Here is a 26,892-nt window from a genome sequence, read left to right as displayed (position 1 = left end):
AATTGGGCGGGATTTGCGTTGAATTTGGGGGGCTTGAGTTGAATTTGAGGGATTCGAGTTGTATTTGGGGGGGCTTTCAGTGGAATTTGGGGGGGCTTTAAGTGGAATTTGGGGGGTTTGAGTTGAATTTGGGGGGGATTTAAGTGGAATTTGGGGGGGCTTTAAGTGGAATTTGGGGGGGTTGAGGTGAATTTGGGGGGATTTGAGTTGAATTTGAGGGATTCGAGTTGAACTGGGGGGGTTAAGGTGAATTTGGGGGGGCTTTAAGTGGAATTTGAGGGATTCGAGTTGAATTTGGGGGGGCTTTCAGTGGAATTTGGGGGGGGTTAAGTGGAATTTGAGGGGCTTTAAGTGGAATTTGGGGGGGTTTAAGTGGAATTTGGGGCAGCTTGGGGACATTGCCGGGATTTCTGGGCGGGAATCGGGGTTCGTTTGGGAAAGGCTGAGCCTGCCCTGCCCCCCCAGAAAGGGGAGGACGAGTTCGGGGCCGTCGATGCCGTCGTCGTGGCCGTGGGGGTGGACGAGGAGATCGTCTACGCCAAATCCACGGCGCTGCAGGTGAGGGCGCCCCAAAATCCCTCAGGAGCACCCCAAAATCCCTGGGCCGGGATCCCAAAATCCCCTTTAATTCTGGGGGCGGGGGGGGATTCCCGTTGCTTTTTTTAGGGAATTCCTACCATTTTTAAGGAGGTTTTCATCGTTTAGGGCTTTCCCGACGTTTTTTAGGTGGGTTCCCGTCGCGTTTTATGGAGTTTTTATCATTTTGAGACGGTTTCCAGTATTTTTTTCGGGTCTCCTCGTTTCTTCAAACGTTCCCGTAATTTTTTCGGGGATTCTCGTGAACTTTTTCATTTATTGCCGTAATTTTTGCAGGAATTCCACTTTGGAGAAAGATTCTCCTCTTTTTTAGCTGAATTTCCACGTTTTCGGTGGGGTTCCCACCATTTTTCGCTGCGCTCCCTCGTTTTTAGGGGGACCCCCACGATTCTGGGGCTTTTCCTTCTGTTTTTGGTGGAATTCTCGTCATTTTTAGCGGGATCGCCCGCGCTTCTCGGATTTTCCTTTTGTTCCTGGGCTTTTCCCTGCTCTCTTCTGGGGTTCTCCCCGCTCCCTTTTGGGGTTTTCCCCAGTTCCTTTTGGGGTTTTTTTCATCCCAATCCCCCATTTTTTTCCCCGTTTCTTCCCCGTTTGTTCCCTGGTTTTCCCCCCATTTTTTCCCCATTTTTCCCCGCTCTCTTCTGGGGTTTTCCCCAGTTCCTTTTGGGGTTTTTTTCCTCCCAGTCCCCCATTTTTTCCTCTTTTTTTCCCCGTTTTTCCCTGGTTTTCCTCTCATTTTTTCCCCAGTTGTCCCCGCTCACTTTTGGGGTTCTCCCCGCTCCCTTTTGGGGTTTTCCCCGCTCTCTTCTGGGGTTTTCCCCAGTTCCTTTTGGGGTTTTTTTCCTCCCAATCCCCCATATTTTCCCCATTTTTTCCCCGTTTTTTCCCTGGTTTTTCCCTGGTTTTGCCCCTGTTTTTTCCCCAGTTTTGCCCGCTCCCTTTTGGGGTTCTCCCCGCTCCCTTTTGGGGTTCTCCCTGCTCCCTTTTGGGGTTTTCCCCTTCCCTTTTGGGGTTCTCCCCGCTCCCTTTTGGGGTTTTCCCTGCTCCCTTTTGGGGTTCTCCCCGCTCCCTTTTGGGGTTTTCCCTGCTCCCTTTTGGGGTTCTCCCTGCTCCCTTTTGGGGTTTTCCCTGCTCCCTTTTGGGGTTCTCCCCGCTCCCACGCCGGTTTCCCCGCAGACGTGGCTGTTCGGGTACGAGCTGACCGACACGGTGATGCTGTTCTGCGAGGAGCGCGTCCTGTTCCTGGCCAGCCGCAAGAAAGTCGAGTTCCTCAAGCAGGTGGCCCAAGGGAAGGGCGGCGAGGGGGCCAACGGGCTCCCGGCGGTCACTCTGCTGGTCCGAGAGAAGGTGGGGGCTCAGGAGGGGATTTGGGGTCAGGTTTGGGGTCGTTCTGGGGTTTAGGGCGTCCTTATGGGGTCCCTTTGAGGGTTAGGGCTGGGCTTGAGGGGGTTCCAGTTGGGCTTGGGGTTGGTCATTTGGGGTCATCTTGGGGGGGTCCTTGCTTGGTTTAGAGGGTCCTTGGGGGTCACTTTGGGGTCTTGAGGGGGCCTTGGGGGGTCTTTGTGTATCCCTGAGGGGGGTTGGGGTTGGGTTGGATTGGTCAAAGCTGGGTTGGAAGGGTTGGAGTTGGGTTGGATGAGTTGGAGTTGGGTTGGATTGGTCAAAGCTGGGTTGGATGAGTTGGAGTTGGGTTGGATGAGTTGGAGTTGGGTTGGATGGGTTGGATAAGTTGGGTTGGATGGGTTGGAGTTGGGTTGGATGGGTTGGAGTTGGGTTGGATGAGTTGGAGTTGGGTTGGATGGGTTGGAGTTGGGTTGGATGAGTTGGAGTTGGGTTGGATGAGTTGGAGTTGGGTTGGATGGGTTGGATAAGTTGGGTTGGATGAGTTGGAGTTGGGTTGGATGGGTTGGAGTTGGGTTGGATGGGTTGGAGTTGGGTTGGAAGGGTTGGAGTTGGGTTGGATGGGTTGGAGTTGGGTTGGATGGGTTGGAGTTGGGTTGGATGAGTTGGAGTTGGGTTGGATGGGTTGGAGTTGGGTTGGATGGGTTGGAGTTGGGTTGGATGGGTTGGAGTTGGGTTGGATGGGTTGGAGTTGGGTTGGATGGGTTGGAGTTGGGTTGGATGAGTTGGAGTTGGGTTGGATGAGTTGGAGTTGGGTTGGATGGGTTGGAGTTGGGTTGGATGGGTTGGAGTTGGGTTGGATGAGTTGGAGTTGGGTTGGATGGGTTGGAGTTGGGTTGGATGGGTTGGAGCTGGGTTGGATGAGTCGGAGTTGGGTTGGATGAGTTGGAGTTGGGTTGGATGAGTTGGAGTTGGGTTGGATGGGTTGGAGTTGGGTTGGATGAGTTGGAGTTGGGTTGGGAACCCGGGGATGGGCGTGGCCGCCCCGTTCGTCCACGGCCCCACCATCCATCCGTCCCTCCCCACAGAACGAGAGCAACAAGGCCAACTTCGAGAAGCTCATCGAGGCCCTCAAGAGCAGCCGGGGCGGGCGGCGCCTCGGGGTCTTCTCCAAGGACAAATTCCCGGGGGAGTTCATGAAGAGCTGGAACGATGCCCTGAGCAAGGAGGGCTTCGAGAAGGTTGGCTTGGACGGGCTGGAGGCGCCGCGGTTGGAAGGGTCAAAGTTGGGTGGGAAGAGTTGGAGCTGGGCTGGCTTGGCCGGCCCCCAGCCCCACGCCCGTCCCGCTGACCGCAGGTGGACGTCAGCGCGGCCGTGGCCCAGGCCATGGCGGCCAAGGAGGACGTGGAGCTGCAGCTGATGCGCAAGGCGGCCGCCATCACGTCCGAGGTCTTCACCAAGTTCTTCAAGGAGCGCGTCATGGAAATTGTCGACGCCGACGAGGTCGGGGCGGGGATCGGCCGTGTCGGGGCGGGATGGGACAGAAATGGGCCGGAAGTTGGAGGTTTGAGGGCACGTTAGGTGCAAATAATCCATTTTATCCAAATCCCAGCGTTTTCAGGGCAATTTGGCACTAAAATCAGTGTTTGGGGGTCAATTTGGCCCAAAAAGGGGTACTTGGAGATCAACCTTGTCCGAAAATGGCCGTTTTGAGGTCAACTTGCTCCAAAAAACGGCCGTTTTGGGACCGAATTTCTGTGAGCGATGCCCATCCCCCGTTCCGCGCGCTCCGGTGATCTCATCGTGACATCACCGTGACGTCACCGTGACGTCACGCCCTGCAGAAGGTGCGCCACAGCAAGCTGGCCGAGGCGGTGGAGAAGGCCATCGAGGAGAAGAAGTACCTGGCCGGAGCTGACCCCTCGGCCGTGGAGATGTGCTACCCCCCCATCATCCAGAGCGGCGGCAACTACAACCTCAAGTTCAGCGTGGTCAGGTGAGGGCGATCCTGGAATTCCCAGAATTCCCAAAATCCCAACTGGAATTAGCCCTTTTTCTGGGGGGGGAAAAAAAAAAAAATTAGTTTCTGCACCAAAATTGGGGGTTTGGGGCTGAAAATGGAGGTTTTGTGCCGCAGAAGTCGTGTTTCACACCTAAAATGAGCCCTTTTCTGCCCTGAAGTTGGGATTTCTGCCCGAAAATTAGCCTTTGTTAACACAACGTTAGGATTTCCACCCCAAATATTTTGTTTCATCCAAAAACTGATCTTCTAAAACCAAAATTGGGGGTTTTCACCCCAAACTTGGCCTTTGCCATCCCAAAATTCGGATTTCCATCCCGAAATCGGATTTGGGACTGTTCTCCCCCTTCTACCTCCCCCTTCCCCTTTCTTTTATCCCCAAACCCCTCTTTATAAAGATTTTTTTCCTCTCAACCCCCCGTTTTTCGCTCGTTTTCCCCAATTCCCCCGTTTCTCACCCCGTTTCCCGCAGCGACAAGAGCCACATGCACTTCGGGGCCATCACCTGCTCCATGGGCATCCGCTACAAATCCTACTGCTCCAACCTGGTGCGGACCCTCATGGTGGACCCGCCGCAGGACATGCAGGACCACTACGGCTTCCTGCTGGGCCTGCAGGACGTGCTGATCCGCGAGCTGCGGCACGGTCAGTGAGCCCCAGTGACCCCCGAGCGACCACTCGGTGACCGCTGAGTGACCACTGGCACCCCGTGGTAACCCCTGAGCTGTCCGCCTGTCGCTGACCCCACTGATCCCCCGATGGCCGCTGCGGCTTCCTGCTGCGCGGTCAGCGAGCCCGAGTGACCGCGGAGTGGCCACGGGGTGACCCCGTAACGGTGCACCCGGGACTGACCGCTGAGTGACCCCATAACAATCCCCCAGTCACCCCCCCAGTGACCCCGCAATGACCCCCCCAGTGACCACTGAGTGACTCCCACCCCCCAATGACCCCAATCCCCTCCACTGATCCCTGAGTGACCCCGAGTGACCGCCCCAGGCGCGAAGCTCTGCGACGTCTACGCCGCTGTCATGGACGTGGTCAAGAAGCAGCGGCCGGAGCTGCTGGGCAAGATCACCAAGAATTTGGGGTGAGAACTGGGGATTTTGGGGTCTGGGGGGGTCACTGGGGGGGTCATTGGGGGAGGTTTGGGGTCGTTGCGCGGTCATCGAGGTCATTAAGGCTTGGGGTCGTTGAGGGGGAAGCTTTGGGGTCGTTGAGGGGTCACGGTGGTCAGTTTGGGGTCATTGAGGGGTCACGGTGGTCAGTTTGGGGTCGTTGAGAGGTCACGGTGGTCAGTTTGGGGTTGTTGAGGGGTCACTGTGGTCATTTTGGGGTCGTTGAGGGGTCACGGTGGTCAGTTTGGGGTTTTTGAGGGGTCACGGTGGTCATTTTGGGGTTGTTGAGGGGTCACTGTGGTCATTTTGGGGTCAGTGAGGGGTCACGGTGGTCATTTTGGGGTCGTTGAGGGGTCACGGTGGTCATTTTGGGGTCACCCGGGGCTTCCAGGTTCGCGATGGGCATCGAGTTCCGCGAGGGCTCCCTGGTCATCAACAGCAAAAACCAGCAGCGCCTCAAGAAGGGTGAGAGGCAGAAAATCCCCCTTTTCCGCCCCAAAATCCGCCTCTTCCGCCCCAGAATCAGCGTTTTTTTTCTCTAACGCTGTGATTTTTTTCACCTAAAATTTTTGTTTTCATCCCAAAATCCTTTTCCCCATCAATTGTCATTTTCCCCAAAAGGTCACAATTTCTTTTCCCTCAGAATCATCATTTCTTTACAAAATTTTTGTTGTTTGCATCAAAATCGCGTTTTCTGCTTCAATACCCGTAGTTTTGTCATTTAAAATCATCATTTTTGTCCCCAAATCCATCATTTTCCCACAAAACCACAATTTTTCTCTCAAATTTCCCTTTTTCCTCCTAAAATCCCTCTTTTACTCCCTCAAATACTTTTCCTGCCAGAACCCACCCTAACAAATCCTCCCCCACCCCCACTTCCCAAACTTCCCCCAAACCCCTTTTTCCCGGGAATTTTTTAGTTCTGTATTTTTTACCAAAATCCCGTTTTTTGCGCTCGATGCAGGGATGGTTTTCAGCATCAACGTGGGGCTCTCGGAGCTGCCCAACAAGGAGGGGAAGCGGCCGGAGGAGCGGACGTACGCGCTCTTCATCGGCGACACCGTCATGGTGGACGAGGTGGGCGGGGCCACAGCCAGCCAATCACAGAGGTCCCTGCTCTGCGGCTGACCAATCACAGGGGCCTAACCCGACACCGACCAATCCCGGCTTTTCTTCTTCGCCCGTTAGCCAATGGCGTCTCTCGGTTCCTTCGGCCAATCACGCCTTCGCTCCTCTTGGCCAATCGTGGCCTCCTTCCCCTCAGCCAATCACGTTCTCCCTTCCCATCTCGCCAGCCAATCACATTTTTCTTTCCCATTCCCTCAACCAATCGTGTCTCTCCCTGGCCCCTTACTGCCCCCTACAGGACGGTCCCGCCGTGGTCCTCACGTCCGTCAAGAAAAAGGTGAAAAACGTCGGAATTTTCCTTAAGGTGAGCACAGGATTTGGGCCCAAATCGGGGCTTTTCAGGAAAAAGCTTCAGAGGTGACTGGAAAAAGCCGATTTGGGTGGAATTTTCTGTAAAATTTTCGGGGTTTTGTTTCATTTCGGGGGGGAGTTTTCTGAGGGGGCTTTCCTGCCCTGCAGGGGAAGCTGCTCAGGATGGAATCCGGGGCTTTCTCATTGGATTCTCTGGGAATTTCGGGTGGGTTTCGGGACTTCAAGGTGGGAGTTTTGCCTCGCGAATTCCCCGTTTTTCCACCCAGAATGAAGATGAGGAAGAGGAGGAGCCGGACAAGGACGCGGCCGAGGACCTCTTGGGCCGCAGCTCCCGCGCCGCCCTCCTGACCGAGCGCACGCGGGTGGGTCCCCTCCCCCTGACCACACCCTGACCGCTCTCCGGCCGCTCTCCGGCCACGCCCTGACCCCTCGGTGCCCCCCAGAACGAGCTGACGGCCGAGGAGAAGCGCCGGGCGCACCAGAAGGAATTGGCCACGCAGCTGAACGAGGACGCGCGGCGGCGCCTGACGGAGCAGCGCGGGGAGCAGCAGACGCAAAAGTACCGGGATTCGCCCCATTTCCCGTCCCGCATTCCCCGCTCCCAGCACCGTTTCTGCCCCGTCGTCCCAATTCCGAGCTGATTTGCCTTAATTCGGGCTCCAGTTTCTGATTCCTGCCCCAGTTCCCAATTCCCACCCCAAATCCCACCACCCACTCCGTTTTTCCCCAAAATCCCAATTTTTCACCGCATTTGAGAGTGTGGAATTCAAACGCATCCTAAAAGAGCGTGGCCAAGGAGCCGCCCACCCACCCTAAATCCCCCTTCCAAGTTCCCCCCCAAACTCCCCAAAACGCCCCAAAATCACGCTTTTTTTCCCAAAATCACGCTTTTTTTCCCCAAAATCCCGCTTTTTTTCCCCAAAATCCTGTTTTCTCGCCCTGCTCAGGGCGCGGAAGTCGAACGTCTCCTACAAGAGCGCGGCGCTGCTGCCCAAGGAGCCGCACGTGCGGGAGATGAAGATCTACATCGACAAGAAGTACGAGAGCGTCATCATGCCCGTCTTCGGCATCGCCACGCCCTTCCACATCGCCACCATCAAGGTGGGACGAGCCCCAAAATCCGGGAAAAGCGCCCCAAAAACAACGGGGAAAAGCCCCGGGGTCAGAGCTGTTGAGAACGGGGTGGGAACGGCTCGGGAAACGACGAAGTTGGGATGGAAATGGCAAAATCGCGAGGGAAATGCCCAACATCGACCCCAGAAATACCAAGATCACTCCAAAAAACCCCGAGTTGTTTTGAAAAAGAGGAAAATCTGGGTTTGGGGTCCCACTACCCCGTTTCAGGTGCTTTTGGGAATTCCACCACACCTGGACTTAGTTTTGGGGTCCCACCACCGAATCTGGACCTGGTTTTGGGTCCCACCTTGAGTTTAAGGTGATTTTGGGGTCCCACCACCCTATTTCAGGTGGTTTTTGGGTCCCACCACCTTTTTCAGAGCTTTTTTGGGTCCCACTTGGCATTTTAGGAGGTTTTGGGGTGCCACCACCTCATTTCTAGTGGTTTTGGGGTCCCACCGCCCCATTCCAGCTCATTTTGGGGTCCCGCCGCCCCATTTTTTTCACTTCTTCTTGCACCGCCCCAAATTCCCGGTTTTTCCACCCAAATCCGCGCCTCCCAACCCCGCGTTCTTCCGGAACTTTCTCCTCCCCCAGAACATCAGCATGTCGGTGGAAGGCGACTACACCTACCTGCGCATCAACTTCTTCTGCCCGGGCAGCGCCCTGGGCCGCAACGAGGGCAACATCTTCCCCAACCCCGAGGCCACCTTCGTCAAGGAGATGTGAGTGACCGCTCCGCGCCCCTCCCGCGCGGTCACTCGCAGGTGACCGCGGGGTCACGGCGGCCGCTTTGTCCGCAGAACGTACCGGGCGTCCAACCTGAAGCCGCCGGGCGAGTCGACGGTGCCGGCGTCCAACCTGCAGAACGCCTTCCGCATCATCAAGGAGGTGCAGAAGCGCTACAAGACCCGCGAGGCCGAGGAGAAGGAGAAGGAGGTGGGCAGTGGTCATCTGGTGGTCAGCGGGGGGTCAGTGAGGGGGCGGAGAGCGGTCGTTGGGTGGGCGTTGAGTGGAGGTTGAGTTGTTGTTGGGTGGACGATGGGTGGTCTTAGAGGGATCGCTGAGCGGTCAGTCGGTGGTCAGTGGGTGGTGGGTGGACATTGAGTGGTCATTTAATGGTGTTGGGGTGGTTGTTGGGTGGACGATGGGCGTGGTCAGTGAATGGTCGTAGAGGGGTCATTGGGTGGGAGTTGGGTGGGCATTGGATGGTCTAGAGTGGTCAGTGAGTGGCCATTCAATGGTCATAAAGGAGTCATTGAGTGGGTGTTGGGTGGTCGTTGAGTGGTCATTTAATAGTGTTTGGGTGGACGATGGGGGGGCGTGGAGTGGTCAGTGAATGGTCATAGAGGGGTCGTTGGGTGGCCATTGGATGGTCTTTAGAGTGGTCACTGAGTGGCCATTCAATGGTCATAAAGGGCTCATTGAGTGGGTGTTGGGTGGTCATTGAGTGGCCAGTGAATAGGCATTGAGGGGTCACTCAGTGGTCAGTGAGTAGCCATTGAATGGCCACCGGTCACTGAACGATCGTTGAGTGGCCATTGGGTGGTCGTCGGTCATTAAACGCTCATTGAGCGACCGTTGCTCGTTGAGCGATCGTTGGCCACCGAGCGGCCACCGAGTGGTCACTGGTCACTCACCGAGCGGTCACCGCGTCCGCAGGGCATCGTGAAGCAGGACTCGCTGGTCATCAACCTCAACCGCAGCAACCCCAAGCTGAAGGACCTCTACATCCGGCCCAACATCGCCCAGAAGCGCATGCAGGGCGCGCTCGAGGCCCACGTCAACGGTGACCCAAAAGACGGGAATTTGGGGCATTTTGGGCGGCTTTGGGGGCATTTGGGGTGGAGTTTTGGGGAGGGGGTGAAGCTTTAGGGGGTTTTGTGGGGTTTTTTTGGAGTTTCTTGAGGTTTTTTTTGGGGTTCCTCAGGGTTTTTTGGGGTTCCTCAACGTTTTTTGGGGCGTTAACAAGGTTTTTTGGGGTTCCTCAGGGTTTTTTGGGTTCCTCAACGTTTTTTGGGGTTCCTCAGGGTTTTTTGGGGCGTTAACAAGGTTTTTTGTGCTTCCTTAGGTTTTTTGGGGCTCCTCAATGTTTTTTGGGGCGTTAACAAGGTTATTTGGGGTTCCTCAGGGTTTTTTGGGGCGTTAACAAGGTTTTTTGGGGTTCCTCAGGGTTTTTTGGGGTTCCTCAACGTTTTTTGGGGCGTTTACAAGGTTTTTGGGGTTCCTCAGGGTTTTTTGGGGCTCCTCAACGTTTTTTGGGGCTTTAACAAGGTTTTTTGGGGTTCCTCAAGGTGTCTTTGGAGTTCCTCAAGGTTTTTTTGGAGATTTTTTTGGGTGTTCTTGAGGTTTTTTTGGCGTTTCTTGAGGTTCCTCCAGAGCTCCTCGAGGTTCTTCCGGTGTTTCTTGAGGATTTCTTGGAGTCTCTTTATGGATTTAAGGTTTCTCGAGAGGGTTTTTTTTTTTGGTTCTTGTAGGTTTCTTGGAGCTTCTTGACGGTTTCCATGGGGGTTGTTGGGTTCCCGTGGATTTTGGGGTGATTTTCATGGGTTTTGGGGGTTTCCTTTCGCCGCCCAGGGTTCCGTTTCACGTCGGTGCGGGGGGACAAGGTGGACATCCTCTACAACAACATCAAGCACGCCGTGTTCCAGCCCTGCGACGGCGAGATGATCATCGTGCTGCACTTCCACCTCAAGGTGTGCCCAATCCTGGCAACGTTTTTTTGGGGGGAAGAAACGCAGATTTTGGGCAAAACGTAGAATTTTGGGTGAAATCCCCAAGATTTTGGGGAAAAATCCCAAGATTTTGGGGCGAAACTTCTCGGGGTTTAGGGCAGTTCTTGGGCTGGGTCAAACCCAATGATTTGAGGTCAAAAATTGGCAGTTTTGGGTTGAAATCCTGGGATTTTGGGGCAAACTCCACAGTTTTGGGTGTAACACCGACGGATTCCATGGTTTTGGGTTGAAATTCCTCCGTTTTGGGTGAAACTTGGTGGTTTTAAGTTAAAACCTCATGGCTTTGGGATGAAACTTTGTGGCTTTGGGTCGAAACATGGCAGGTTTGGGTCAAAAATTGCCAATTTCGTCCAACGTTGCGAAACCTGGAATTGTGAGTCCAAACCGGGCGATTCTGGGTCAAAACCCGCAATTCTGAGTTCAAACCTGTCGATTTTGGCTCAGAACCTCGAACTCGGTGCTGAATCCCGGGCGTTCCCGCGCTGGAACTTGCGGATTTTGCGCCGAGCCCCCCGGAATTTTCCCGAATTCCCGTTTTCTCCACCCAGAACGCCATCATGTTCGGGAAGAAGCGGCACACGGACGTCCAGTTCTACACCGAGGTGGGGGAGATCACCACGGATTTGGGCAAGCACCAGCACATGCACGACCGCGACGACCTCTACGCCGAGCAGGTGGGAACCTGGGGGGCGACTCCGGGAATTCCGGGCCGTTCCAGAACGTTCCCAAACGTTTCTGGGTCGTTCCCGGCGGTTTTGGTTCAATCCCGGCGGTTTTGGGGTCGTTCCCGGTGGTTTCTTTGAGATATTTTTTGGATTTTTTTTTTGAGTTTTTCAGCATTTTTTCGGTGGTTTTCCAATGACCTTTTGGGATCGTTTCCACGGTTTTGGGTCGTTTCTGTGGGTTTTGGGTCATTTTCCTGGGATTTGGGGTCCCAGATGGAGCGGGAGACCTTTTTTGGGCCATTTCCATGGGTTTTGGGCCGTTTCCACGGGTTTGGGGATGTTTCCACGGGGTTTTTGCTCAATCCTGTGAGGTTTGGCCGTTCCCTGTTCCCACAGGGTTTTTGGGTTGTTTTCCTGGGATTTGGGGTCCCAGATGGAGCGGGAGATGTTTTTTGGGCCATTTCCATGGGTTTTGGGCCGTTTCCATGGGTTTTGGGCCGTTTCCGTGGGGTTTTTGCTCAATCCCGTGGGGTTTGGCCGTTCCCTGTTCCCACGGGGTTTTTGGGGCGTTTTCCCGGGATTTTGGGGTCCCAGATGGAGCGGGAGATGCGGCACAAGCTGAAGACGGCCTTCAAGAACTTCATCGAGAAGGTCGAGGCCCTGACCAAGGAGGAGCTGGAGTTTGAGGTGCCCTTCCGGGAGCTGGGGTGAGTCTGGGCAGAAAAACAGGAAAAATGGGGAAAAAAATGGGAATTTGGGGAAAAAATGGGAATTTGAGGGGGGTTTGGAGGAGTTTCAAGGTGTTGGTGGCTGGAAAAAAGGAGGAAAAAGAGGGGAAAAATGGGAATTCGGGGGGATTTGGGGTCATTTCCTGGGGGGTTGGGGGCTCCTGGGGAATTTTGGGATCTTTTCACCCATTTTTGGGTCTTTTCCCCCACTTTTGGGGGGGTTTTTTCGGGTCTTTCCTCACTTCTGGGATCTTTTCCTCATTCCTGGTGTCTCCTTGGGGTGTTTTGGGGGGGAATTTTTGGGGCAGTTTCCAGATTTTTGGGATCTTTATCCCCCTTCTTTTTTGGGGTCTTTTCCCACTTTTGGGACCTTTTTGGGGTCTTTTCCCCGTTCCTCTGATTCCTTTCCCCATTCCCGTAATCCTGTCCGCCATTTCTGGGCAATTTCGGGTCGGTTTTCCCAATTCTTGGCCTCCTTTCCCCATTCCCGGGCTCCCTTCCCCCCGCCCCTGGGCTCTCCTGGCGGGAATTCCGTGCCGCTTTCCCCGTTCCTGGGTCTTCCCCCGTTCCCTCTGGGAATTCCCGGGGATTTCGGGGCGAATTCCGGGGTTTTTTTTTGGGGGGGGGGGTCGTTCCAGGTTCAACGGCGCCCCCTACCGCAGCACCTGCCTCCTGCAGCCCACCAGCAGCGCCCTGGTCAACTGCACCGAGTGGGTGAGTGACCGCTGGGAGCCCGGGTGACCCCAGGTGTGCCCAGGTGGGTCCAGGTGACCCCAGCTGTGTCCCAGGTGGCCCCAGGTGTGTCCAGGTGGGAGCCCAGGTGACCCCAGGTGTGTCCAGGTGACCCCAGGTGTGTCCCAAGTGCATCCAGGTGGCCTCAGGTGTCCCCAGGTGGCCCCAGCTGACCCCAGGTGACCCCAGCTGTGTCCAGGTGCCCCCAGGTGCCCCCAGGTGCCCCCAGGTGTGTCCAGGTGCCCCCAGGTGCCCCCAGGTGTGTCCAGGTGTGCCCAGGTGGGACCCCAGGTGCCTCCAGGTGACCCCAGGTGTGTCCAGGTGGGAGCCCAGGTGGGACCCCAGGTGTGTCCAGGTGCCCCCAGGTGTGTCCCAAGTGCGTCCAGGTGCCCCCAGCTGACCCCAGGTGCCCCCAGGTGACCCCAGGTGTGTCCAGGTGCCCCCAGGTGCCCCCAGCTGACCCCAGCTGACCCCAGGTGTGTCCAGGTGCCCCCAGGTGCCCCCAGGTGACCCCAGGTGTGTCCAGGTGCCCCCAGGTGCCCCCAGGTGACCCCAGGTGTGTCCCAGGTGCCCCCAGGTGGCCCCAGGTGCCCCCAGGTGTGTCCAGATGACCCCAGGTGTGTCCCAGGTGACCCCAGGTGACCCCAGCTGTGTCCAGATGACCCCAGGTGTGTCCCAAGTGCATCCAGGTGGCCTCAGGTGCCCCCAGGTGGTCCCAGGTGCCCCCAGCTGACCCCAGGTGCCCCCAGCTGACCCCAGGTGCCCCCAGGTGACCCCAGGTGTGTCCAGGTGACGCCACGTGACCCTTAGCTGACCCCAGGTGTGTCCAGGTGCCCCCAGGTGCCCCCAGGTGCCCCCAGGTGACCCCAGGTGTGTCCAGGTGCCCCCAGGTGCCCCCAGGTGGCCCCAGCTGACCCCAGGTGGCCCCAGCTGACCCCAGGTGACCCCAGGTGTGTCCGCAGCCCCCGTTCGTGGTCACTCTGGACGAGGTGGAGCTGATCCACTTCGAGCGCGTGCAGTTCCACCTGAAGAACTTCGACCTGGTCATCGTCTACAAGGACTACGCGCGCAAGGTGACCATGATCAACGCCATCCCCGTGGCCTCGCTCGACCCCATCAAGGAGTGGCTCAAGTGAGCGGGTTCGGGGCTTTGGGGCCACTTGAGGGGGTTTGGGGCTCTTTGGGGCTTTTTTCGGATTTTTTGGGGATTTTTTGGGATTTTTGGGGGGATTTTTGGGGATATTTTGGGATTTTTTGGGGATTTTTTGGGATTTTTTGGGGATTTTTTGGAGATTTTTTGGGGATTTTTTGGGGATTTTTTGGGGATTTTTTTGGGATTTTTGGGGGGATTTTTTGGGGATTTTTGGGGGGATTTTTTGGGGATTTTTGGGGGGATTTTTTGGGATTTTTGGGGATTTTTTGGGATTTTTTTTTGGATTTTTTGGGGATTTGGGGGATTTTGGGGGGATTTTGGGGGATTTTTGGGGGCTTTTTGGGGATTTTTTTGGGGATTTTGGGGATTTTTTGGGGATTTTTTGGGATTTTTTGGGGATTTTTGGGGGATTTTTTTGGGGGATTTTTTGGGATTTTTGGGGGATTTTTTGGGGATTTTTTGGGACTTTTTTTAGGGGTTGTTTTAGATTTCTGGGGGGTTTTTTTAAATTTTTTTTTAACTTTTTTGATTCCTTAGGATTTCTTGAAAGATTTCTTGAGGTTTTATTTGAGAGTTTTTGGGGTTTTATTTAAGAGGTTTTGGGATTTTTTTTTAGGAATTTTTGGGATTTCTTTTGTATTTGTTCAGTTTTTTTATTTTTAGATCTTTATTTAGGTTTCTTGAGATTTTTGTGGGATTGTCTTTGAAATTTTTTTTAGATTTTCCAGGATTTTTGTTAGACTTTTTTTTCAAGATTTTTTTGGATTTGTTTTTTAGTTCTTTAACTATTTTTCTTAGATTTTTGGTGGTTTTTTAACAATTCTTTTTAACGTTTTCGGGGGGAATTTTTTAGATTTTCTTTCTGGAATTTTGAAATAGTGTTTGGTTGGTTTGTTTTTTTTTTTTTAGAGTTTTCTGAAAATACTTTTAGATTTTCTTCTTGGAATTTCAAAATATTTTTTGCTTGGTTTTTTTTTTTTTTTTGGAATTTTCTGAAAATATTTTTAGATTTTTTTTTTAGGAATTTGTTCGGAATTCCTTTTCAGGTTTCTCAGGTGCTCCTCGGGGTTCTCAGGTGCTTTTTTTTGGCGCTTCCTGACAGGTTTTTTTTAAGGTTTTTGATGCTTTTTTTTTTTTGCGTTTTCCGGCCTATTTTGACTTTTTTTTTGTTGTTCTTTTGCCTCACCTGTCCCCACCTGTGCCCTCACCTGTGCCCTCACCTGTGCTCCAGCTCCTGTGACCTCAAGTACACCGAGGGGGTGCAGTCGCTGAACTGGACCAAGATCATGAAAACCATCGTGGACGACCCCGAGGGCTTCTTCGAGCAGGGCGGGTGGAGCTTCCTGGAGCCCGAGGGCGAGGTGGGCACACCTGGGCACACCTGGGCACACCTGGGGGGCATCTGGGACACCTGGGGGGCATCTGGGACACCTGGGGACGCAAGCAGTCACCTGTGCCCCCCTTATCTCACCTGTCCCCCCCTTATCTCACCTGTGCCCCCCTTATCTCACCTGTCCCCCCCTTATCTCACCTGTCCCCCCCTTATCTCACCTGTCCCCCCTTATCTCACCTGTCCCCCCCTTATCTCACCTGTCCCCCCCTTATCTCACCTGTCCCCCCCTTATCTCACCTGTCCCCCTCTTATCTCACCTGTCCCCCCCTTATCTCACCTGTCCCCCCCTTATCTCACCTGTCCCGCCCTTATCTCACCTGTCCCCCCCTTATCTCACCTGTCCCCCCCTTATCTCACCTGTGCCGCCCTTATCTCACCTGTGCCCCCCTTATCTCACCTGTGCCCCCCTTATCTCACCTGTCCCCCCCTTATCTCACCTGTCCCCGCCCTTATCTCACCTGTCCCCCCCTTATCTCACCTGTGCCCCCCTTATCTCACCTGTCCCCCCCTTATCTCACCTGTCCCCCCCTTACCTCACCTGTCCCGCCCTTATCTCACCTGTCCCCCCCTTATCTCACCTGTCCCCCCCTTATCTCACCTGTCCCCCCCCTTATCTCACCTGTCCCCCCCCTTATCTCACCTGTCCCCCCTTATCTCACCTGTGCCCCCTTTACCTCACCTGTCCCCCCCTTATCTCACCTGTCCCGCCCCTTATCTCACCTGTCCCCCCCTTATCTCACCTGTCCCGCCCTTATCTCACCTGTGCCCCCCTTATCTCACCTGTGCCCCCCTTATCTCACCTGTCCCGCCCTTATCTCACCTGTCCCCCCCTTACCTCACCTGTCCCCGCCCTTATCTCACCTGTCCCGCCCTTATCTCACCTGTGCCCCCTTTACCTCACCTGTCCCCCCCTTATCTCACCTGTGCCCCCCTTATCTCACCTGTCCCCCCCCTTATCTCACCTGTCCCCCCCCTTATCTCACCTGTCCCCCCCTTACCTCACCTGTGCCCCAGGGCTCGGAGGCGGAGCCGGGCGAGTCGGAGTCAGAGCTGGAGGACGAGACCTTCAACCCCTCGGAGGAGGACGAGGAGGAGGAGGAGGACAGCGACGAGGACTATTCCTCCGAGGCCGAGGAGTCAGGTGGGGACACCTGGGACACACCTGGGGACACACCTGGGACACACCTGGGGACACACCTGGGACACACCTGGGGACACCTGGGCACACCTGGGCACACCTGGGACACACCTGGGACACACCTGGGGACACCTGGGCACACCTGGGGACACCTGGGACACACCTGGGACACACCTGGGACACACCTGGGGACACCTGGGACACACCTGGGACACACCTGGGGACACCTGGGGACACACCTGGGACACACCTGGAACATCTGGGGACACACCTGGGACACACCTGGGACACACCTGGGCACACCTGGAACATCTGGGGACACACCTGGGACACACCTGGGACACACCTGGCCACACCCCCCAAATCCCCACTTTCCCCCCAAATTCCGGCCTTTTACCCTGAATTCTTCCCCTTTTTTTTCCCCACTATTTCACCAAAAATCGCTACTTTTTGAAAAGATTTGGGGCTTTTCCCAAATATTTTGGCAAGTCCCAAAATTCCCGCCGTGGTTTTCAGGCGTTTTCCCCCCAGAATCATCATTTTTCGGTTAAAAACGCAGATTTTGCGCAGTTTCCAGCGTTCTCTCAAAAATTTCGTGGTTTTCAGGCAATTTTTGGGAGATCTTCCAGCAGGATTTGGGGGTTTGTCGAAGATTTGGGAATTTCCTGTTCAATTTCGGGAGTTTCCTAAAAATCTGGGGGGAGTTGGGTGGAATTTTGAGGTTTTTTCCTTCAAATTTTGGGATTTTTGGGTGGAAATTGAGTTTTTTTCCTTCCAATTGTGGGGGTTTTCCCTGAATTTTTGTTTCCGTCTTTGAATTTCGTTTTTTTCCCTGAATTGCTGTTTTTCCCTCACAATTCTGGAGTTTTCCTTCCAAATTTCGGGGGTTTCCTGAATTTTGGAATTTTTCCCATCTTTATTTTTTTTTTTCCTGAATTCTGAATTTTTTTCCCCGAATTTTTTTTTCCTTTTTCCTCCGACTTTTTTCCCCCCTCCCCTTTAATCTTCTCCCCTCCAAACCTTGACCCTTTTTTTGGGAATTTTTCCTTCCAAACCTTCCTTTTCCTCCCAAACCCCTTTCATTTCCCCCCCCTAAACTCCCTTTCCCCCTCCCCAAATTCATTTCTCCTCCTTCTCCCCTTAAATCTTTAAATTCCCTTTTTCAACTTCCGATTTTTCCCGTTTCTCCCGTTTTTCCCCCCAATCCCAGAATACTCCAAGGACTCCCTGGGCAGCGAGGAGGAGAGCGGGAAGGACTGGGACGAGCTGGAGGAGGAAGCCCGCAAAGGTTCGGCCCCAAAAACCCCCCAAAATAACCCAAAATCACCCCGAATCCCCGAATTTTCCCAAAATCGCCCTTTTTTCCCCCAGCCGACCGCGAGAGCCAGTACGAGGAGGAGGAGGAGCGCGGGCGTGGCCGCAAGAGGAAGGGCCCCCCCGGGCGGGGCCGCCACAACCCCCCCAAAAAAAAGAGGAAGTAGGGCGTGGCCGCCCCTCCCCCGCCCCAAATTCCCGCCCTTTTTCCCCCCCAAAAGGATTTTTTGGGGGAAAAACCCCCGAATTCTGGGACTTCCGCCGCCGTTTTCGCATCCCGGCCCCGCCGCGGTGGGGGAGGGGCGTCGTTCCCCCCCCCCCCCCCCCCCCCGCTCGGGAATTTTGGGGTTTTCCCCTCAGTTTTCCCCGAATTTCCGGAATTTTCCCGAATTTCGGGGTGGTTTCCGGTGGGAATTCGGGGGGGGGGGGGGGGTTCCCGATTTTTTGGTGGTTTTTGGTTTTTTTTTCCCCCCCCTGGAAGTTGCTTCTTTGGAATTTTGGGGTGATTCCCGTGGATTTTGGGGGGGGGGGGGGGCACATTCCCACTGAGTTTTCCAAAGTTTTGTGGCAAAATTTTGGGATTTCGGGTGAAACCCCGGGGTTCCCGCAGGATTTTGGCCGATTCGGTGGCGTTTTCCCGCGGATTTTTGAGGGCTTTTCCTGGGATTTTGGGGTTCCTCTCCGAGATTTGGGATCTCCCCTCAGATTTTGGGGGCCTTTTTTTCCCGGGATTTGGGGTTTTCCTGCAGATTTTTGGGGGTTTTCCCAGAATTCCGAGGTTTTTTCCCACAGATTTTTGAGGTTTTTGGCTCGAATTTCCACATTTCCCTCAAAATTCGGGGTGGGAGAAGCCCAGGAAGGGTCTCGGGGACCCCAAAACACCCCCCAGGACCCCAAATTTCCCCCTTTTCCCCACCAAAATTCCCCAAAACCCCCCAAAATTCCTTTTTTTTTTTTAAATTTCTGTATTTATGGGGGGGGTCCCCCGGTTTTTGGGGGGATTCTCCCTCTTTTTGGGGTTCCTCTCCCCCCCCCCCCCCTTTTTTTTTTGGGGTCCCCCCCTCGGGTTCGGGGCCTCCCCTCCCCCTCCCCTCGCAGCTCTTTTCCAAAAGTTCAATAAAAATCTCGTTTTTTTAAGGTTTTCTAACTAAAACGGGAATTTCTGCACCCCAGGACTGGGGGGGGGGGATCAGGAAAAACGGGTGGGATACGGGAAAAATGAGGGGAAAACGGGAAAAACGGGGAGAAACCGGTTTAAAATGGGGTGAAACCGGTTTGGGGGGGGGGGGGGTGAAACCAGTATGAGGGGGGAATAAACCACTTTGAAGAGGAGAAACCAGTAAGAGGCAGTCGAAACCGGTTCGGACTGGGCCGGACTGGTTCCAATGGGCCCAGACCAGTTCAAAAAGGCCCCAAACCAGCGCGAACTGGGACGCGGCCCGGCCCCGCCCTCTCCCCGTGACTGACAGCGCTCCCGACCAATCATCATGCGCTGCCGGCGCCTTTCGTCCAATGAGCGCCCGCGCAGTGCTGCTAGCCCCGCCTTCTCCTGTAGGCCAATAGCGGCCGGCGGCGCATGCGCGCCAAGCGCCGCGCGCCTCGGAGGCGGGCGCTCCGTGAGCCTCTCGTTTGTGGTTGGTGCAATCGTAGAACTGGCAGTTGCTTCAGCCAATCAACGCCGCTTCCGGAATGATTGACACAAGCCTTGAGCCACTGGCTGCCGCTCCTCCCCCTCCCGCGCAGCAGCGCCCTCCGCACTTCCATTGGTCGAGAGCTTGATTGACGTCCGATTAGACCAATCAAAGCGCACGGACGGGCGCCGGCGGTGGGCCTGGCGCTGCTCGCGGCGCTGAGGGCGGCGCGGGCGCCATTTTGTGCTCAGCCCCCGGAGGAAGCGGCGGCGGCGGCGGCGGGAGCGCAGCGGTGCCCGGAGCGGTGAGGGGGCAGCGGGGGAGGCTCTGGGACGGTCCCGGCGCGCTTCCGGGGGTCTCGAAGGAGGAGACTTTACGGAGCGGGGTTGTGGTGATGTGGGGGAGGGGGGGGCGGAGATGGCGGCGGCGCGTGAGGGAGCGAGGCGGGAAAGGGGGGGGGGGGCCGCCCCCTCAGGGCTGTGAGGGGAGGGGCGGGATTAAAGATCTTAGGGGCGGGGTTAAATTCCTTTAAAGGTAATTAATTCTCCGGGGCAGTAATTAACCCCGGCGGAGGGTCTTAATTAACCCTTTCAAGGACGTAATTAACCCCCCCGGGGGCGGTGTTAGCCTTGCGGGAGGCGTGGCTTTGATCGGGGGCGTGGTTTTGTTGGGGGGCGTGTTTAACTCATTCACGGGTTAATTAAGTCGCTCCGGATTTGATTAACCCCTTTGGGGGTGGGGTTGACCCCGCTTGGGGGCGTGGCTTATCCCTGTTTAATCGCAGGGCTAATTAATTACCCCTTGGGGGCGTGGCTTGGCCTAAATAACTACGTTGGGGGCTTAATTAAGCCCTTTATATAGATAATTACCCCCCTGGGGTCATGGTTAACAATTAAGAGGCTAATTACCGTACTTACTGCTAAATAAACCCCTGGGGGGCGGGGTTTAACCACGTGGGGGCGGGGCTACAGCGGGGGCGTGGCCAGTTCAAGTGGGGGCGTGGCCAGTCCACACTGGTGGAGGTGTTGAGCACCTTTAAGGCTTTAATTAAAGTTATTAGGGACTAATTATCCACTCTGGGGGATTTTTCCCATCCCAGATTTGCAGCCGAATTCCCAAATTTCCCTTTTCCAGCAGATTTTGGGAGTTCCAACTTCTCCCTGTTAAACTTCCAGTCTAAACTTGTCGGATTTTGTCCTTTTTTTCCCCCCAGTTTTAGAAGTCTAAAATCAGGTTTATTTTGTTCCCCGCTCCCGCTTTCTGGGGCTAAATCCCAAATTTCTGTGTTCTCCCAATTCCGGGAGTTCCCGTTTTATTATGAGGCAAAACCGCTCCAAATTCCTCCTTTTTTACCCCAAAATGGCCATTTTCAGTGGTTAAGTGGGATTTCATCCCGATTTTAGTGGCCAGCCCCCAGATTTTCCAATTCACGTGATTCTCGACCCTTCCCATTTTAATTCAAGCACAAACCACCCCAAATTTCCCCTTTTAATCCCAAAAACGTTGATTTTTGCAGGACAAAGCAGAATTTTGAAGGGTTAAACTCAAGTTTTGTCACAACTCCTCCAAATTTTGGGGCCTAATTCTCCCCTTTCCCCCCAGATTTGGGTGTCCTTGAAACACTCAACTTCACCAGATCCCAAAATGCGCTTTTTTCCCCCCAAAACACCTGTTGACCCCCCAACCCCTCCCTTGTTTCCCCGCCCCGGGGTGAGGAGGGGGGGGGGGGTCACCCCCAAATTTCGGCTTGGGGGAGGGGCTGGGGGGGAGGAGGGGCCGGGGGGGGAGGGGTCGCTCAACCTTCTCTCCTTCCACAGGGCCCAGGAGGCGCAACCGGAGCCGGCCCCTCCCCCACCCCCCTCCCCCCTGCCCCGCCCTCCCCCACCCCCTCCCCGGCGCCGTTTTGGGCCGAAATCTGCCCGATTTTGGAGGTTTTTAAACCAATGGGGGAAAAGAGGGGGGAGAAACTCGTCGTGGTGGGGGAGGGGCGCTGCTGTGGGGGAGGGGCCTGAGTGCAGGGGGGGAGGTGGGGGAGGGGCCGCCCCTCCCCCCGCTGGCCCCCCCCCCCGCCCCCCCAATTTGCCTTTTTTTTGTCTCTTTTTTGTTCACAGCGCGATTTTTTTGAGCCGGCGGCGACCGTAAGTTCCAACGTTTTCCTGCCTTTTTTTTTGTTTTTTTTTCCCCCATTTCCCCCCTTTATTCCCCCCCCAGAAATGCGGGTTTTGCCCCTCCCCCCACCCTGCAGAAGCTCCTCCCCCAGCGCCCCTCCCCCCGCCCCACCCGGGTTTTCCCACGCGGCCTGTCCCCCCCACCCCCAAAACTGCCCCGAAACGGCCCCAAAATGGCCCCAAAACAGAAAAAAGAGAAAAGGGGGTGGGGCCCAGCCCCTCCCCCCGCCCCTCCCCCCCGTACGGATTTTCAGGGGTTTCGAGGGTTTTTGATTATTTTTCTATTTTTTTTTTAATTTTTTTTTTTTGTTGTTGTTTTCCTAAATTTTTTTTTTTTTTTTAATTTTTTATTTTTCTTTTTTTTTTTGGGGCTGTTTGGCCCTGCCCCTCCCCCCTAAAGCCCCGCCCCGTTTTAGCCACACTCCTCCCCCAACCCCACCTCTCCCCCATCGCCGCCGCCGACCCACGGACGCCCCTCCCCCCCCACCGGAGCCCCTCCCCCCACGGTAAGAGGTGGAGCATCTCATTAATATGCAAATTAACGCTAATTAAGGCCCGGGCTGCCTAAAGAGGGGCTCAGTAGTAGAGTTAAGACTTCTCACTAGGGTCTTGGCACTCATTAGAGCAATTAATAAGGCAGTGTAATTAATAGTTTAACTTTATGGTGTTAATTACCATAATTAATCTTTTTAGTGGAGGTTGAACAGCAGCAGAAGTAGCATTATTAGTGGTTTAATTAATTACCGTTTGTTAGAGACGCTGAGCACCTGAGTTGTGTTTTATGCAAAGTAGTAATTACCATAGTTAATGGACAGGGTAATTAGTTATTGCTCGTTACTAATTGTTTCTAGAGCTAGGGGTGATCAGCAGTTTTTGGGAGGGTGGAGGTTATTGGCTTGTTAACACCTGATGCTGATAAGGATTAGGAAATTAGCATAATTAATGAGGGGTGGGGCTAATCAATAGCACTCATTAGGAACCCATAGATGAAATATTTTAATAAAGACAGCTGAGGGTGGTGGGGTTGGTAATTAGGGTCTGCTGATGCTAATTAGGTGCCAACTGGGGGCTCGGGGAGGGCGGGGGTGGTTGGGGAAGGTTCCAGAAGGACCTGGGGGGGTGGTTCCAGGTGGCTCTGGAACCTTCTGGGGTGGTTCCAGAAAGGTTTTGGGTGGTTCCAGGTGGTTTTTGGAGGATTTGCGGTGGTTCCAGAAAGGTTTTGGGTGGTTCCAGGTGGTTTTTGGAGGATTTGCGGTGGTTCCAGAAAGGTTTTGGGTGGTTCCAGGCGGTTTTTGGAGGATTTGGGGTGGTCCCAGGAGGCTTTTTCTTTCGGGAAGCTCCTTGGTCGGTTCTGGGTGGTCTTTGGGGGTTTTTTGGGGTGGTTCCAGGTGGTTTTGGATTGGTTTTTGGGTGGCCCTAGAACATTTTGGGTGATCCCAGAAGCTTTTGGCCATTCCCAAGACACTTCCGGGCATTCCCAGCACCTCCCCCACCACCCCCACAGCCCCCCAACCCCTCCCACCCCACCTGGACCACTGACCACTCCCTCCTCCCCTCTCCCAGGCCCGCGTCCACCCCCCACGCCACGCCATGGCCAGCAACGTGACCAACAAGACGGACCCGCGGTCGCTCAACTCGCGGGTCTTCATCGGCAACCTCAACACGCTGGTGGTCAAGAAGAGCGACGTGGAGGCCATCTTCGCCAAGTACGGCAAGATCGTCGGCTGCTCCGTCCACAAGGGCTTCGCCTTCGTCCAGTACGTCAACGAGCGCAACGCCCGCGCCGCCGTGGCCGGGGAGGACGGCCGCATGATCGCCGGACAGGTGCTCGGTGAGTTCTGCTGGCCGGCGGTGGCCGTTCCTGGTCGGCTACGGTCATTCGTGTGGTCATTCGTGGTCATTCGTGGTCATTCGTGGCGGTTCCTGGTCATTCATGGCCGCTCGTGCTCGTTCACGGTTATTTATGGTTGTTTCTGGTCATTTGTGGTCGTTGATGGTCATTCGTGGCCGTTCCTGGTCATTGCTGGTCAGTCGTGGTTGTTTTGGGGTCAGTTTGGGCGGTTCAGGGTGTTACAGAGTCGGGGAGGTCTGGGCAGCAGGAGCCGCTCACCTGGACGGGCCCGTGATGGCCGGACGGGCGTGCAGCGAGATGACCGCGGTCATTTGTGGTCGGCCGTGGATTTTCTTGGTCGTTTTGGGTGGTTTTGGTGGTTCTGGGAGGTGTTGGGGAGGCCAGGAGGGGTCTGTGGTCACTGGACAGTTTCCAGGTGAGCTCACCTGGTCATCTGGGGTCATTTAGGGCCATTTTGGGTCGTTTTGGGGGGGTTTATGGGCACTCCGAGTGGGAAGGGCGGGGCAGGAGGAGCCCCACGCCAGGTGATCTCACCTGGGCACACCTGGGGTCACTCTGGGGTCGGGTTTGGGGTCACTTTGTGGTCATTTGGGGGTCAGTTTGTGGTCATTTGGGGGTCAGTTTTTGGGGGGTTATTTATGGTAATTTCTGGTCATTTGGGGGTCAGTTTGTGGTCATTTGGGGATCAGTTTTTGGGGGGTTATTTATGGTAATTTCTGGTCATTTTGGGGTCGTTTATGGTCATTTCAGGGTCAGTTTTTTGGGGGTTATTTATGATAATTTCTGGTCATTTTGGGGTCGTTTATGGTCATTTCAGGGTCAGTTTCTGGTCGCTCGGGGGTCATTTCTGGGCTCGTTCTTTATTGTTTGGGGGTCAGTTTTGGGATCAGTTCATGGTAATTCTTGGCGTCATTCCTGCTCATTTTGGGCTCGTTCTGAGCCATTTCCGGGCCCTTCCTCCCCATTCCTGCACCCTGCTGGGGTGCTCCCCTCCCCAAACCCCGCACAACGGCCCCAACCGGCCCCGTGTGACCCGCAGACATCAACCTGGCGGCCGAGCCGAAGGTGAACCGGGGCAAGGCGGGGGTGAAGCGCTCGGCGGCCGAGATGTACGGGTCAGTACCCGCCCCCCCGTCACCGTCCCCCCTCGTCAGGTGGGGACCCTGGGGGGACACGGGCACGGGGGGGCTCTGGGGTGGGTTTGGGGCGTTTGGGGGGGGATTTGGGGAGCCTGGGGAAGGAATTTAGGGGGGAGTTGGGGCATTTTGAGGGTCCTGGGATGGGATTCAGGGGAGTTTCGGGGGTCTGGGGGGAGTTTTGGGGGGTTGGGGTGTCCTGGGAGGAATTTTGGGGGCAATTTGGGACATTCTGGGGAGGTGGAGGGAACTGGGGTAATTTGGGGGCTGGGAGGGATTTGGGGGCGGCTCTGGAGGTTTTGGGGGATTTGGGGAGTTTTTTGAGGGGGTTGGGTTTTGTGTGGGGGATTCTGGGAGGTTTTTTTGGGGTGTCCCTGGGGGTTTCAGGGATCCCAGGGGGTTTTTGGGGGGGTTTTGGGGTCTCACTGCCCTCCTGCCCCCCCAGGTCATCATTTGATCTCGACTACGACTTCCAGCGGGATTACTATGACCGGTACCAGTATAAACCAGTACAGACCAGTGATCCCAAACCCCTTCCCAGTACAGACCAGTGACCCGAAATCCCCTCCCAGTACAGACCAGTGACCCCAAACCCTTTCCCAGTAGAGCGATGACCACAAAGCCCATCCCAGTACAGACCAGTGACCACAAACCCTTTCCTAGTACAGACCAGTGCTTCCCGTTGCCCCATAACCCCCTCCCAGTTCGCCCAAACGCCTTCCCAGTGCCCCCCAAACCCCATCCCAGTACAGACCAGTTACCCCAAACCCCTTCCCAGTGCCCCTGAATCCTCTCCCAGTACAGACCAGAGCCCGCAGCCACCCTCCCAGTGGCTCCCAGTCCATCCCAGTCCGTTCCCTTGCAGGATGTACAGCTACCCCGCCCGCGTGCCGCCCCCTCCCCCCATCGCCCGGGCCGTGGTGCCCTCCAAGCGCCAGCGCGTGTCCGGCAACACCTCCCGGCGCGGGAAGAGCTTCAACAGCAAATCCGGCCAGCGCGGCTCCTCCTCCAAGTCCGGAAAACGTACGGAAATCCCGGGAATTTGGGAACAAAACCAGTACGGCGCTGGCCGCGCCCTGTCCGGCATGGCGGCAGCCACCAGCCAATATGGCCGATGCCATCCCTCATCCAGTATGGCGGCCCCAATCCAATATGGCGGCCCCGATCCAATATGGCGGCCCCAATCCAATATGGCAGCATGCATGCACCACCCAGTATGGTAGCGCTCTTGTCCCTGATCCAATATGGCGGCCCCCATCTCCCCCAATCCAATATGGCGGCCCCCATCTCCCCAATCCAATATGGCGGCCCCTATCTCCCCAATCCAATATGGCGGCCCCCATCTCCCCAATCCAATATGGCGGCCCCTATCTCCCCAATCCAATATGGCGGCCCCCATCTCCCCCAATCCAATATGGCGGCCCCTATCTCCCCAATCCAATATGGCAGCCCTCATCTCCCCCAATCCAATATGGCGGCCCCCATCTCCCCAATCCAATATGGTGGCCCCTATCTCCCCAATCCAATATGGCGGCCCTCATCTCCCCCATCCAATATGGCGGCCCCTATCTCCCCAATCCAATATGGCGGCCCCCATCTCCCCAGTCCAACATGGCGGCCCCCACGTTGTCAGGATGCTGAGGGGATTTTTGGGATGCTTTCCGCAGTGAAAGGGGACGACCTGCAGAGCATCAAGAAGGAGCTGGGGCAGATCAAGGCCAAGGTGGACGCGCTGCTGGAGAGCCTGGAGCGGCTGGAGCGGGAGCAGAGTGAGGATCCTGGGCTTGGGGCGTTTTTCGGGTGGATTTGAGGGAAGAAACGTTGGTTTTTTGGGGTGGAAAGGGCCGTTCTCCACGGGCACGCCGAGCAGACTCCGCCCGTTGTCTCTCGGGCCGCGCCCGCCCGCCCGTTGCCGCAGTCCCGTTCGCGTTTCCCCTCCGAAATCCCCAACTTTTGCCCCAATTCCGCCGCAGAGGCCAAGAGCGAGAAGGCCGAGGAGGAGCAGGGCAGCAGCGGCTCCAAGAAGGACGAGGCGGGCGGGGCCAAGGCCGAGGGCGGCAACGAGGACTCGGCTGAGGAGGGCGACCTGCTGGACGACGACGAGGCCGAGGAGAGGGGGGACGAGCAGGTGGGGACCCCCCGGAGGGAGCAGTGACGCCCCCCCCCCGTGCCAGCCCGGGGCACACCAGTACATCCCAGTGCATCCCAGTACCCCCAAGCTCCCCTCCCAGTCTCTCCCAGTGCCGTGGGGGGTGGGTGGGGGGGATGGGCAGCCCCGCCCCTCCCCCCCCCTGACCCCGCGCCCCTCCCCCGTTTCCAGCTGGAGTCACTGAAAGGGGACGAGAAGGAGGCGGAGGAGGGGGAGGACGACCGGGACAGCGCCAACGGCGAGGACGAGCCCTGAGCCCCTCCCCCTCCCCTCGCCCTGCCCCTCCCCCCGCCCCGCCCTCCCCCCCTCCCCCGCCGTGCTCGTGCTGTCGTGGCCCCTCCCCCGCCGCCCTCCGTAGTTCGGTCCCCGCCCCCTTTTCGTGCCGCTCCCGCCACCTGCCCCCCTCCCCCCACCACCACGGCCCCTCCCCCACCGCCCCACGCCCCTCCCCCCCCTTCTCGGTTAATT

The 26,892-nt window shown here is 55.9% G+C and overlaps 2 protein-coding genes and 1 long non-coding RNA gene across 4 annotated transcripts in view; all 3 read left to right on the top strand.

Annotated features, from left to right (window-relative positions):
- SUPT16H (SPT16 homolog, facilitates chromatin remodeling subunit) overlaps nt 1-17,678 on the top strand; it is a 22,295-nt gene extending 4,617 nt beyond the window's left edge. The window contains exons 2-26 of the mRNA XM_032097694.1: nt 374-558; nt 1,774-1,944; nt 3,027-3,179; nt 3,296-3,442; nt 3,784-3,935; nt 4,432-4,604; nt 4,956-5,046; nt 5,466-5,539; nt 6,039-6,151; nt 6,441-6,506; nt 6,781-6,876; nt 6,958-7,073; nt 7,462-7,615; nt 8,228-8,355; nt 8,434-8,569; nt 9,293-9,419; nt 10,208-10,326; nt 10,914-11,039; nt 11,625-11,737; nt 12,397-12,472; nt 13,453-13,622; nt 14,875-15,004; nt 16,051-16,177; nt 17,385-17,462; nt 17,546-17,678. Coding sequence (XP_031953585.1) covers nt 374-558; nt 1,774-1,944; nt 3,027-3,179; nt 3,296-3,442; nt 3,784-3,935; nt 4,432-4,604; nt 4,956-5,046; nt 5,466-5,539; nt 6,039-6,151; nt 6,441-6,506; nt 6,781-6,876; nt 6,958-7,073; nt 7,462-7,615; nt 8,228-8,355; nt 8,434-8,569; nt 9,293-9,419; nt 10,208-10,326; nt 10,914-11,039; nt 11,625-11,737; nt 12,397-12,472; nt 13,453-13,622; nt 14,875-15,004; nt 16,051-16,177; nt 17,385-17,462; nt 17,546-17,655 — 3,131 coding nt within the window. The 3' untranslated portion in view covers nt 17,656-17,678. The remainder of the gene's footprint in view (nt 1-373; nt 559-1,773; nt 1,945-3,026; nt 3,180-3,295; nt 3,443-3,783; nt 3,936-4,431; nt 4,605-4,955; nt 5,047-5,465; nt 5,540-6,038; nt 6,152-6,440; nt 6,507-6,780; nt 6,877-6,957; nt 7,074-7,461; nt 7,616-8,227; nt 8,356-8,433; nt 8,570-9,292; nt 9,420-10,207; nt 10,327-10,913; nt 11,040-11,624; nt 11,738-12,396; nt 12,473-13,452; nt 13,623-14,874; nt 15,005-16,050; nt 16,178-17,384; nt 17,463-17,545) is intronic.
- Nucleotides 12,487-13,301, top strand: LOC116438722. The gene is made up of 3 exons (XR_004237898.1): nt 12,487-12,578; nt 12,824-12,855; nt 13,108-13,301. It is a non-coding gene; the product is annotated as an uncharacterized LOC116438722 (long non-coding RNA).
- Nucleotides 17,679-19,342: 1,664 nt separating the features above from the next.
- On the top strand, nt 19,343-26,731 carry HNRNPC (heterogeneous nuclear ribonucleoprotein C). Of its 2 annotated transcripts, none has more exons than XM_032097722.1 (9): nt 19,343-19,423; nt 21,231-21,257; nt 22,851-23,118; nt 24,179-24,293; nt 24,721-24,768; nt 25,141-25,298; nt 25,943-26,044; nt 26,249-26,403; nt 26,596-26,731. In XM_032097722.1, the coding sequence occupies exons 3-9, from the start codon at nt 22,878-22,880 to the stop codon at nt 26,677-26,679; spliced, it is 903 nt and encodes a 300-aa protein (XP_031953613.1). In that variant the 5' UTR covers nt 19,343-19,423; nt 21,231-21,257; nt 22,851-22,877; the 3' UTR covers nt 26,680-26,731. The 2 variants fall into 2 exon arrangements, with proteins under 2 accessions (XP_031953613.1, XP_031953614.1); XM_032097723.1 differs by having other exon boundaries at nt 19,344-19,423; nt 24,179-24,254.
- Nucleotides 26,732-26,892: the final 161 nt, after the last annotated feature.

The sequence above is a fragment of the Corvus moneduloides genome, unplaced genomic scaffold (assembly GCF_009650955.1).
Source record: "Corvus moneduloides isolate bCorMon1 unplaced genomic scaffold, bCorMon1.pri scaffold_106_arrow_ctg1, whole genome shotgun sequence".
Classification (NCBI taxonomy): domain Eukaryota; kingdom Metazoa; phylum Chordata; class Aves; order Passeriformes; family Corvidae; genus Corvus; species Corvus moneduloides.
This window is presented reverse-complemented; position numbering and strand designations above follow the sequence as displayed.

Excerpts from the sequence above, each read along its gene's own strand:
- HNRNPC (XM_032097722.1), top strand. The coding sequence starts at position 22,878 with ATGGCCAGCAACGTGACCAACAAGACGGACCCGCGGTCGCTCAACTCG. Across the intron at positions 24,294-24,720 it reads TCACCGTCCCCCCTCGTCAG|GTCATCATTTGATCTCGACT; the intron begins GTGGGGACCCTG and ends CTGCCCCCCCAG. Across the intron at positions 26,045-26,248 it reads GCGGCTGGAGCGGGAGCAGA|AGGCCAAGAGCGAGAAGGCC; the intron begins GTGAGGATCCTG and ends ATTCCGCCGCAG.